The 12,668-nt window shown below is 41.0% G+C and overlaps 1 protein-coding gene across 1 annotated transcript; it reads right to left on the bottom strand.

Annotated features, from left to right (window-relative positions):
- Positions 1-9,523: 9,523 nt before the first annotated feature.
- Positions 9,524-10,776, bottom strand: LOC143983300 (malonyl-CoA-acyl carrier protein transacylase, mitochondrial-like). The gene has a single exon (XM_077482823.1). It carries the CDS (start codon positions 10,764-10,766, stop codon positions 9,621-9,623), a length of 1,146 nt encoding a protein of 381 aa, XP_077338949.1. The 5' UTR covers positions 10,767-10,776; the 3' UTR covers positions 9,524-9,620.
- Positions 10,777-12,668: the final 1,892 nt, after the last annotated feature.

Genomic DNA, 12,668 nt, shown 5'->3' with positions numbered 1-12,668 from the left:
AAATCACTTAAGCAGATAAGCAATCCTGTATTGATTTGTATTGTATTGATATAAGCAATATATCTTCAGGGTAAAAGCAATAATCAGAATCAACAATCAATAATGCAATGTATTATGGAATCTCCTTACAGGCATATAAATAGGGGCAAATATAATGCCTCTATTCGATGGAGAGATACACTACAGGTCAAAGACAAAAATAGAAACATTGCTAATAAGACAACTAAATCTGTTACATTTGTTACCACCTTCCCTAAGGAAAATAGACAGATCACTAATATCGTGAGGAAATGTTTGCCTATACTGTATGCAGATTGAAACTTGGCATCCATTCTACAAGATAAGATGTAGGTTTTCCAGTAGAAAGTTTTGGCTTCATCCAAAAACCCTCATAAAACATGGCTTTTAGTTAGTGCTTCCTGCCTATTCCTGTGGTCTGAGAACCTGTCGCTATTGTGACAAACATCAGAAATGTGACACTGTGACAGTGTACTACTGGGGGGGGGGGTGTTTTCTATCCAAGACTTTATTAACTACAGCTCCGCCTTTGTAGTGTAGGTGGTGGAATGAACAGTTTGCACCTTATAGTATATTGGTTGCACCATTAGAATTCTATGTGCTAGAAGAGCTGAACATTACAATTTGTCAGAGAGTTGCCCGTAGCGGACGTGTCACTGGGCGCGCTGCGGGGCGTCGGTGTGTGCTGGTGTGCGCTGGCGCTGCTGGGCGCGTGGCTGCGCGTGCGCGCACGTCGGTGCGCGTTGGCGCCAATCGGCCTACTTAAGTGTTCCCCCGTGGTGTGCTCGGTGCTGTCTGATCTGCAGCTTCCTGTGCCCTGTTACCTGTGACTTTGCGTGTGTTCCTGAACTCCTGTTTACCCAGCTCGTCCCTTGGATTTTCCTGTCTGCTGCCTGCCTTTGACCTCGGCCTGTCTTTGACCTCGCATCTGCCTGCTCCTTTGTACCACGCTGCCCGCCTGTTGCCAACCCTGCTTGTGACCCGGACTCGAACTTGCTTATCCCTTTTCTGCACTACCTGCCTGCTGTCATCTGTGCCTGTGGCTGGACCTGCTCACCACCTTCTGCTTGCATCTGCTCCTGCATCCAGCTGTGAGAGTCTGTCTACCTGTCTGAACCCTGCCGTCGGATCCCTCCTTCAGCAACTAACCCGCCAGGCTCTCATACCCGTCTGCGCTCCCGTGCCTCCTGTCCATCCTATCAGGGGCCGTGAACCAGACCCGTAAGGGAGACCTTCCCCTGCTATTTTCGGGCTCACCTGTCAGGTACGTTGGTCTGACACAATTATATTGGCAATCCTAATGCGAGGAACATTTAGAATGTTTCCAAAGAAAGTTAAGAGATGTTCACTCTGCCAACATGAGTTCATTCAGATTTCATGGCATAGAGAGGGTTAAAAGACCAGCACATGGAGGAGATGTACATCGGATCTTATTAGAGAAAGAAGCTAGATGGATTTCCTCTTTACAGACAAGCATACCCTCAGGACTAAATCATAGATGGGATATAGACCCTTTTCTTAAATAATAATTTGGTTAACCAGTTCCAGACTGACTCACGCAGATATACAGCCACACAATGGCTCTCCTGGGTGAAATCCCATATGGGTATGTCCGTCCCTTTTTTGGCCACCAGAGGACATGTGCGCCACTGCATGAGGGAACCCGATGCGTGTGGCTGGCGGACACGATCGCCCCCGGCCACATGCAATGGCATGCATGAGCACCAGCACAGGGATTTGTGTGTGTAAACTAAGTAGAAAGAGCAGGATGTCTCCTCTCCTACTCAGTCCTATCCACATACAGTGAGAACATACTGAGGGAACACACATTTAACCCCTTGATCGGCCCCTAGTGTTAACCCCTTTACTACCAGTGACATTTATACAGTAATCAGTGCATTTTTATAGCACTGATCACTGTATAAGTGTCATTGGTCCCAAAAATGTGTCAAAAGTGTCCAATTTAACCGTTGCAATGTTGCAGTACAAATACAAATAGCAGATCGCCGTCATTACTAGTAAAAAAATAATAATAATAAAAATGCCATAAAAATGTCATAAATTCTTCCCATAGTTTGTAGACACTACAACTTTTGCGCAAACCAATCAATATACGTTTTTTAGCGATTTTTTTACCAAATATGTAGAATATATATTGGTCTAAACTGATGAAGAAATTATTATTTTTTTTTTTTAAAGGGGGATATTTATTATAGCAAAAAGTAAAAAATATTGTTTTTTTTTTTTAAATCATCAGTTTTTTTTGTTTATAGCGCAAAAAATAAAAACCACAGAGGTGTTCAAATGCTACCAAAAAAAGCTCTATTTGTGGGGAAAAAAAGGACGCAAATTTCATTTGAGTACAGCATTGCATGACCGCGCAATTGTGAGTTAAAGCGACACAATGCCAAATTGTAAAAAGTGCTCTGGTCAGGAAGGGGGTAAAATCTTCCAGGGCTGAAGTGGTTAATCTAGTACTATTATTCTTATGTTACCTTATTTTATGTATTTATGTATTTATATATTTATTTATTTATTTATTGTTATTAATCAATGTTAATGCAATATGCTGATATTTGCTGAGCTATATACATCTCCTTCTTTCTTTCCATTAAAGTTTGAGTTTTGCCCCTTATTTTATTATATTTCTATAGAATAAGCTCCTTGCTCATGATCTTTTCACCTGGAATGTATAGCTTTATTTTTGTATATTGTTTTTACTTTTTCATAAGTGGTATGTAAGCAGCTTAAGTAGGCCACAGTTTTAGTGGGAGGCATTAGGAAGCTTTTAATCAAGAAATTTAAATGAAAGTATTTAAAATAAATAAATAAATAAATATTTAACTGACTCCATGTACAGTATTTAAACACTTTTCTGTTTCAAGACATTATATAAAAGGATTTAAAGACATAAAAAACAGCCTAACAATTCCAGTCAAAGAAGGTGGGTACATACACAAAAAAAGGCACAAGAAATGATAAGCTTCTGCTGCGAAAGCTTCTGCTGTAGTGCACATATTTGGTATATGCCCATGAAAAGTCAGCTTTGGTATCTGCCCCACCCCTCTTTTTACCCTCCGTTTGCTCCTCAACCATCTTAACCACTTGACCCCCAGGCCATTATTGACATTTCTTACATTTCTCTCATACATGTAAAAATCTGCAGTTTTTGCTAGAAAATTACTTAGAACAACAAAACATTATTCATTTTTTTTAAGAAGAGGTCCCAGAGAATAAAATGCTGGGTGTTGCAATTTTTTTTCAAATGTAAATACAAAATAAATACACTTTAATTAATTTTAATGAACAAAAACTCAATATATATTTATACCCAATGTTTTCAGAAAATATAAAAGAGGACGTTAAATAGTTACCACACATGTCATGCTTTAAAATTGCATACACCCGAGAAGTGGTGACAAACAATGGTGCATAAAATTATCCATAGGCGAGGATTTAAAAGCCTTTACAGGTTGCCAGTTTAAAGCTACACAGGAGATCTGGTGCTAGAATTCTTGCTCTCACTCTAAAGTTCATGGTGAAACCTCACATGTGTGGTGTGATCATCATTCACATAAGCATGCGGGACCTACATGTACGTGCATTTGCGTGTGAGCACAGGGGGACAGGCTGCTTTAAAAAAAAAATTAATATTATTTATTTTATTCATACACCTTGATTTTTTGGGGATCAACATTATTGGTATTATAAGGGACGAACAACAATCCCTTGCAATAGCTTGGGCCCTGACAGATCTTTTTGGAGAGATGTGGGGTCTATTAAACCCAGTTTGATCAGATGCTTTTACAACCAGTTTCTGACATCAGAGAAGGGAGAAAGGAACTTCCGTTCTTTCTATTCCCTTGCAATCCCTTGCAATAGCTTGGGCCCTGACAGATCTTTTTGGAGAGATGTGGGGTCTATTAAACCCAGTTTGATCAGATGCTTTTACAACCAGTTTCTGACATCAGAGAAGGGAGAAAGGAACTTCCGTTCTTTCTATTCTTCTCATTGTTTGTGAGTGAACTGGTTGAATTGGTCCTGGGCTCTCCAACTGTCACTGTAAAAGTGATTGAGTGGCTGTAAAGAACTCTAGGCACAGTTATTTTCCACACCTCACTCAAATCTTTCCACCCCACTCAAGGGGCAGGTATCTGAGCCAGCTCTCTTGTCTGCCTGCCCCCCCCTCACCCCATGTTGGGGGTGCTGTGATCTGTGTGAATTGCCAGCTATGGCTACTGCTTCTTAGTGCTGTACTGTGGCTGTGACAGGAGCGGGATTTGTGTGACAGCTTCTTTATGTGAAATACCTGCTCACTCCTCTGCTCTTCTCCCTAGTGCAGAATCAGATCAAATCACAGAGGGAAAGAGAAAGTGTCAATGGAAGCATGGAGTTCTTAAAGGGATGAAGCACCACACTTGTGAACAGGCTACTAGAATTTAATTACCATGATTCCTTCCATCAGAGAAGAGGAGAGTTTTGCCGATTTCCCAGGCAAATCTGCCAGAAGTTGGGCAGACTTTGAATGACAATTGCGCAGTCATGAGACATTGCACCCAAATTAAATTTTGATCATTTTTTTCCCTCACAAATAGAGCTTTCTTTTGGTGGTATTTGATCACAAAAAGAGCGACAATTTAAAAAAAAAAACACAATCTTTATTACTTTTTGGTATAATAAATATCCCATTTAAAAAAAAAAAAAAAAAAAAAATTTCCCTCAGTTTAGGCCAATATGTATTCTTCTACATATTTGAGGTAAAAAAAAAAATCCAAATAAGCGTATATTGATTGGTTTGCGCAAAAGTTATAGCGCCCACAATATAGGGGATAAATTTGTCATTTTTATTATTATTATTATTTTTTTACTACTGCGATTTTTATCGTGACTGAGACATTGCGGCAGACAGATCGGAAACTTTTGACACTTCTTTGGGACCATTCACATTTATAAAGCGATCGGTGCTATAAAAAATGCACTGATTACTGCATAAAAGTGACTAGCAGGGAAGGGGTTAACACTAGGGGGCACTGCAAGGGTTAAATGTGTGTCCTAGGGAGTGATTCTAACTGTGGGGAGGGGACTGATGAGGGGAGGAGACCGATCGGTGTCCCTCTGTACAAGGAACATACAATCAGTTCTCATCTCCCCTGGCAGGACATGGATCTGTGTGTTTACACACCAGATCTATGTCCCTGCTCTGTGATGAGCAATCGCGGGTGCCTGGTGGACATCACGACTGCCAGGCACGCCCATCAGGTCTCCAGAGATGCAGCGAGTGCCGCTGGCGCGCTCTCCACAATGCCAGGAAGCCGAGGACGTCATATGACACCCACCCGGAGAAAGGAACAGTTCCCGCTGCCATCATTTTACAATACGGCGGTAGGGAACTGGTTAATGTGACAGTGCACCACCTAAAGAATGGCCCTACCAAGAGCCAACCAACACTAATTACTAGGTGCTAGGTACCATCTCCAGGAGTACCCCACACTCGTAATGAGTACTCCCACTTTCTACTGGGGCTATATGCACAAGGTGTATACCAGGACCTTCTCTACTCCACTTAACTGGTTGATATTTTTTAGAGACATTAGTAACCCAGTTAAGATTCAAGTTAACAGTGCTATAGTTTCTTTGGGTGCAAGCTAGTGATTTGTAGCCCATTTTGTCTATTATAGTGCCCTTATGTCTATTCATTTATCTGTTTGCCGATTTGCACTGTACTACGTTGAATTGCCTTAATACGTTTAATTATTTTACTACCAAACTATTTGTGGCCTCATTCATGTACATTAAATTGATAGCCTGCTAATCCTTAAATCCATAGGTGCAGATGGTCTTTACTAACCAAGTGTGTCAGTGGGGACCGACCAGTTTAGATAGTAGAGGCAGAACAGAGGACCCATCATCACCAATCGCTTCTGCAGGGGTAAGCACTACACAAATAAAGCTTAAGGAGTCACCATCCTTTTTTGAAATCACATTTAATTCACATTATAAGACAAACTAGCCAACTCAGGAGACTGTTATCTCTTTTTGATAGGCAAACTAAACAACAAACTTATTATCCTAGCCAATATATGCTATTCGAAAGCTAGACATATTACCCTAGCCAATATATAATGCCCAACTACTAGACATGTCATGTTTATCATATCAGGACAAAACTAAGGAGTTTTGAGATGGGCATCACAATCCTTGGTGGGGATCTCAACAATAGACCATTGTCCATTACCATAGTCCATTACTAGATTCCAAAACAGGAAAATCCCCTTTACTGTACACCACCTTGTGTCTAATTAAGAAGGAAATCTCTCTTTTGTGCCTCCATGACACATGGCATCTTATGAGTCCAGCTACAAAAGATTATACCTTTCTTCCTGCAACCCACAACAAGTATACACAACTAGACTACTTCTTCCTATGCCAAATGGGATCTCTCACAAATAGAGGGAGCCTTAATTGAGTCAACTGTTATATCTGAACATTCACCCATTACCATGTCTCTAGCTCTCTCCAGGCCTGACTCTCTGGCAAAGTTAAACCCAAGTCTGCAAGGAGACCAAATGTCCATTACCCACATCCAGTACTTGTTATGAGTACTCATGATGTCACCCTGCACAGTTCATCTTTGACTCTCTGGGAGGCACACACAATTGTTATTAGAGAGTAATTCATTAAACTTAAAACCCAACTTTGAGCCGCTAAGCAAAAAAGTACCCCATCTTATCCCAACTTGAGTCCTTACATAAACAATCTCTACAGAAACAACATTTTCAGACTTTCACCAGCCTGCAATAGGAACTATTGTGGCTTTTAGACCTTATTGCCAACCATGTCCAGAAGGACTAATAAGGAAGGGTAACACATTCAAAGAGTTGTATGGTGTATCAAAAATATTAAACGAAACACAGAATACAATAGAGGCCCTTAACAATTTAAGTCCTAGTATAAAAGAAAATAAATTCAAAGATTAGCGTCTCCAAGGTGCCCAATGATATTCATAGCTATGCACTCTACCATCTTTATATGCCATTATTTTCTCAAATTCAGCTATAACATTGACTCTAGCAACCACTTCTCCAATAGTAGGGGGTTCCATATCTTTCCATCTATACAGTATTGCTGCTCTTGCTGCCAATAAGATGTGTGTGGTGATAGATCTTATTGGCTTGGGGTAAGTACATAAATCCATGCTTAAAATTGCTAGTTCTGGGCTCAGTTCTACTCGTTTTCCGATTACTGTGGATACCAGTTGGGTTACCTCTAACCAGAATTTGTAAAATATGTAAAAGAGCACCTATTTGGTTACACTGTCTCCAACACAAATTGGAGTTGTCTTTTGAAAATTTGGAAACTATATAGGGGGTATAATACCAACGTATCAATCATTTTTGGTTAAGTTCCTCATAGGTTGCACTTCGCGAGTATTGATAGTAAACTTTTATTGCTTTCAACCACTGTAGGTCAGAAAATTCCCTACCCAGCTATTTTTCCCACTTCAGTATAGGGGTCGTTTTAGTAAATGTAGCTTTATCGTTCAATTCTTTATAAATCAAAGCTATACCTTTTAGTTTGGGTTTTTGGGACTGCAAAAATGTCCAAATACGTTCAGAAATCTGTTTATGTGTAACTTTCGATTTCTGAAAATAAGAGGCAATCTGATTAAAGGTAAAAACTTCCCTTACTGGGATTCCAAAATCCCGCTGCAGAGCAGTAAATGACTTCAGCCTACCCCTGGAGGTTATGTCTGCCAAATTAAGTGGCTTTTTGTCAGTCCAGTTACGAAGATTCAAGTCTGGAATTCCCCAAATTAAAGTATCTAAGGGGACCGGTATAGCAACGGCTGGTGCGTCTATAGTCCCTTTGGATCTAGGTCTGTCCAGATTCGGTGGGCTATTTGGATAGTAGCATGGTCTACTAAGTCACTTTCTTTGGATATTTTGCTAGCCATTAGGAAGGACAATGGGGATCTACCACGCAACTGTTTAGTTTCCAATTGGCACCACGGTCTGCTCCCTGTCTCTACAAACCAGTACCTAAGCTGGTCCAGAACCACCGCAGCATGATAGTCTTGTAAGATAGGTACTCCCATGCCCCCCACAAACTTTTTTTTTTTTTTTTTTTTTTTTTTTTTTTTAATACAGAATAAACACTTTACACACAATGCACAACCCCCAAAACTGCCACTCAAACCACAATATACTTCAAAACAGCAGCTCTTAATTACAATGTGCAACCAAATCCACACACATCACATGCAACAGTGATGTAATTATAGATTCAAAGAAAGTGAATAATATATCCAAATAAAATCCAAAGTGTGCAAAACATGGTATGTCAGGGGCATTATGGTAGTTTTGTGCAGCGTTTTTACTTGCGGAATGTGGAACTTGCGGAATGTCCATTTGTAGTTGGTTTATCCTTTTAATGATAAAAGCAGTATTAAGCTATGTGAGTTTTTTTTCTGTAGAGCTTTGTCATTTGGGGGCGATGCTTTTTCTAACCTACCTATAGTTTGTAGTTCACAATTGTCAACGAGTGGGTTTCTACTGAATGAAGGTGCACAAGGAGCAGCACAAGGGCATTTTTCATCAATGTGAAAGAAGGGGGGAGTAGACTTGGCGCTATACCTTTAAGGCACCTATGATCATATTCTTAAAGTGAAATATCAATAAAATAAAATCCCATATGGAAGTGAGACAACTATATAAAAATGCAAAACCTATATAAAAAACTGCTGGATTCAGCAGGTGCCAAATATAAACGTGAATCAGGGAATATTAATTGGGTGATGGTAGAAAAAAACTTGAATCAGGAAAAAATTTATTAAGTGGTAATGGAAGAAAAAAAAAAAAAAAAAAAAAAAAAACACACACACCAATTAATTACTTATCGATCGCTATACGTGCATCTAAATGTGTAAATATAAATATACACCTTAAAACTAGTGCTCAAGTGCACATGCCGTAGTTGTGAAAATGATCACTTAAGCATGCAATTAAATTATAATAATGTGAGACCAATTTATTTTCCAAAAGTGGTGATTAAATAAATAGTCCAACTGGAAATCAAACAAAAAGTCCAAAAAATTCTTATAGGTGACTTGGTGCAAGAGAAGGGTATTGCCACTTCTTAGAGAAAATCCCCCAGTGCGTGTATCCAAATAAAGTGTTGTTATTGCTCTCACCAGATACCCTGCCCCTGCAGGGGTAAACTTAAGCTTCTCTTAAATCAATCTGTGTGTTTATGTGCTGCACCCACTTAGCACATCACAACCAAAGAAAGAGCTCCCCTCTCATTACACCTTCAAAGTTTTTGAGACCCACACTTTACATATTCCTCTTATTCAATTTGGTTGACTAAATTACAGGACCCACCCACCGCATGGAGCTGTGCCTGGCTGACCCGTTAGTGCAGCCTATTGTTAAACAGCCCCCAAAAAAAAGTGGCAAGTGCTGACTGACAAACATGGAACAAGAAAGCACGAAGCACACGTTATGTCCTCTATAAAGATCACTTTGCATTTTTCTCTGGAAAATCTGCTATTTTACATGAAAACAGAACTATAGAGCCACAAAAATCAATAAGTCGTCCCAAAGTTAGTCCACCTCTAAATCTTTTTCAAATACATCCACTTGCGTATATGACCTCCATGCTTTTAGGTTACAAGTTTTTAATATTGTTCCCATTTGCTGTCCTGGTCCCAGTTCAAAAGTCTGTGGAAAGTCCTTTCCTTTCTTTCTTTCATAGATGGTGTGCATGATCTGTTCCCATTTCACAGGGGATACCAGCTGTTTGGCAAGGAGATGCTCAATGGTTGCGCCTTCCCTGTACTTCCTTCCATCAACATTACAGTAAACATTAATTAGAGGTCTCTTGAATGTCAAACCCTTCAGTGCTTCTGCCAGAGGTTCCACAGCAGGTTTCATTAAACGGGTGTGAAAGGCGCCGCTTACTGGTAGCAGCTTAGTCCGAAAAAAGTTATGTTTGCGGGAATTGTTCTGAAGGAACTGAATGGCCTCCATATGTCCTGCAATCACTCTGCCATTTGGAAACAGATAATTGGCCACCTCGCACACCGGGTCCGTAATGCCCAAAGTAAGACAGTGGTCCTGGGCCTCAGCGCAGGCCGTGCTGTATTTTGTCTTGGAGTTCCCAATCACAGAGAGCATGCCACTCTTTATGGCTTCAGAGGCTTTCTGCATAGCTTCTGCCCTCACTTTTACTGCATACAGAGCTTCTGTAAAATCTAAAACACCAGCGCACACAAGTGCAGCATACTCCCCAACACTGAATCCCGCCATCGCAATACAGTTCTCCAGAGCAGACGGGATTTCCTGGTTCAGCTTCTCAGTGGCAGCCACACAAGTGACAAACATAGCAGGCTGGCAGTGGATGGTCTTGTTCAGCACTTCCGCGGGGCCCCGGAGGCATAGGTCCAGGAGGTCGTAGCCCAGCACCTTGTGAGCGGTCAGGAACATCTCTCTGACATTGGGGTACTTGAGAAGCCCACCAGCCATGCCCACTGCTTGGCTTCCTTGTCCTGGGAAGAGGAGGACTGTGGTGTCAGTGGGGGACCTCCTGTCTGGTTTGGTGCTCTCCTCATCCTCTTCTTCATCTTTCTGTGTATGAGCTTGTTCCAGCAAGGCATTTATCTCCCCTCTGTCCCTTCCTGACAGCCACCTCTGCCCATTATAAAGCACCCCCCGATGCCTCAGTGCCCTGAGAAGAGCTGAGCCCCTCATCCCTGCCTGTGACATCCGCCCCCCACCAACTTTAGTCTGGTCCACACAGATGGAGAACATCTAGCTCTCACACCTGCCCATATGAATGTCAGAATTTGTTTCTGCATTGAGTTAAAGAAGGCCTTTGGTAATACTATCGGTAAGGTTCTAAAATAGTAAAGCAATCTCGGTAGCATTAGCATCTTGTACACTCCAAACGACCAGAGTATGTGAGGTAAAATTTCTGGAGTCTGTTAAGTTCCTGTTGAAACTTGTTAATAAGGGTAAGATAATTAATTTAGTATAAATTTGATAAAGGAGAAGTAAGTTGGATTCCCAAGTAGGTAATTGAGTCTTTCGTCCATGGAACGCTTGCTTAAGGGAATTTTCCACCTCCATAGTGACACCTATACCTAGTACATGTGATTTTGTGGCATTAACCTGATAATAGGAGACAGCGCTGAATTGTTGCAGGATGTCATGGACAGCAGGCAGTGACACTAGTGGGTTGGACAAGGCAAGAATCACATCGTCTGCAAACAGGGAGATAGTATGCGAGGTGGAAAATGCCTGAATACCTGTAACCTTGGGGTCTGACCTTATTTTCTTCGCTAAAGGTTCCATTACTAAGGCAAATATTAAAGGAGACAGGGGGCACTCCTGCCTTGTACCATTCGGTATTTGAAATCTTTTAGAAAACATGCCTTCCGAGTATACAAATGCAGACGGGCTTGAGTAAAGTGCCAGAATAGCATTATGTATGAACCCCATAAGTCCAAATTTTTGTAGTACCGGTCTTAGTTACCCCCAGTGCACCCTATCGAAAGTCTTCTCTGCAACTAAGGAGAGGAGCAGAGAAGGCTTCCCATTCCGTTCAACATGATGCACCAGGTTTAACATCCGCCTGGTAGCATCTGTTGCTTGTCTCCCCATCACGAAGCCGACCTGATCGTATCCAATTAAATGTGGTAGTTGGGTTGTCAACCTGTTAGCAAGTAACTTGGCATAAATTTTCACATCTACATTTAATAATGAGATGGGCCTAAAATTTTGTGGTACATTTGGTGTCTTACCCGGTTTGGGGATGGTTGTGATTGTTGCAGTAAGCATGTCTGGTGGGAAATCTACACAAGATTGAGCTTTAGTAAAAACTTGATGTAAGTAAGGGGACAAAATGTTGCCATACATCTGATAGTACTCCGAAGAGTATCCGTCAGGACCCGGTGTGGAAGAGCTTTAATCGTAGCTTCAATCTCCTGAGTTGTAAACGGTGAATTTAGCTTGCTCAGGTCAGCCTGTGATACCTTAAACTTCAACTTAAGTGAAGACAGAAAAGCAGAGATTATTTCCTCATTAGGCTGAGGAGTAGCAGGATCATCTTTAAGATTATATAGTTGGGCATAGTTGTCACTAAACTTGTCTGCTATCTTTTTAGGGTTCGTTATTTTTGAGCCATCCATAGAATGTAAAAGATGAGGAATCCTTTGTCTAATTATTTTATCCTTAACCTGCCAAGCCAAAAATTTTCCTGCTCTATTCCCGCACTTATACAATGTTGCTTTTAAAAACCGTATCTGAGAGTCATATTGAGCCACTAAGTGAGCTCGTAGTTCCTGCCTAGCAGCAAAAAGTGACTCCCTGAGCCCCTCGGTTGTTTTTTGTTTATTAAGGGTTTCTAAACGAGTAATCTGCTCCAAGAGGTCAGAGAGCCCTTTAAGATGCTGCTTTTTTGGCCACCACGCTCAATTGAATGAGGAGGCCTTGAATGTACACCTTGTGCGCATTCCATAAAGAAAAGGGATCGTTGACAGAGGGGGCATTTATAGCAAAATATTCTTCCAATAGCTTTTTAATGTTATTTTTGTTTTCAGGCTTCCAAAGAGTATAAAGGTCAATATGCCACCTATTCGCCCTGGTCTCTGC

The sequence above is a fragment of the Lithobates pipiens genome, unplaced genomic scaffold (genome assembly GCF_037356315.1).
Source record: "Lithobates pipiens isolate NorthernLeopardFrog02 unplaced genomic scaffold, aLitPip1_a1.2 Scaffold_16, whole genome shotgun sequence".
Taxonomy (NCBI): Eukaryota; Metazoa; Chordata; class Amphibia; order Anura; family Ranidae; genus Lithobates; species Lithobates pipiens.
Note: the sequence above shows the minus strand (reverse complement) of the source record. Positions and strands in the feature narration are given on the sequence as shown.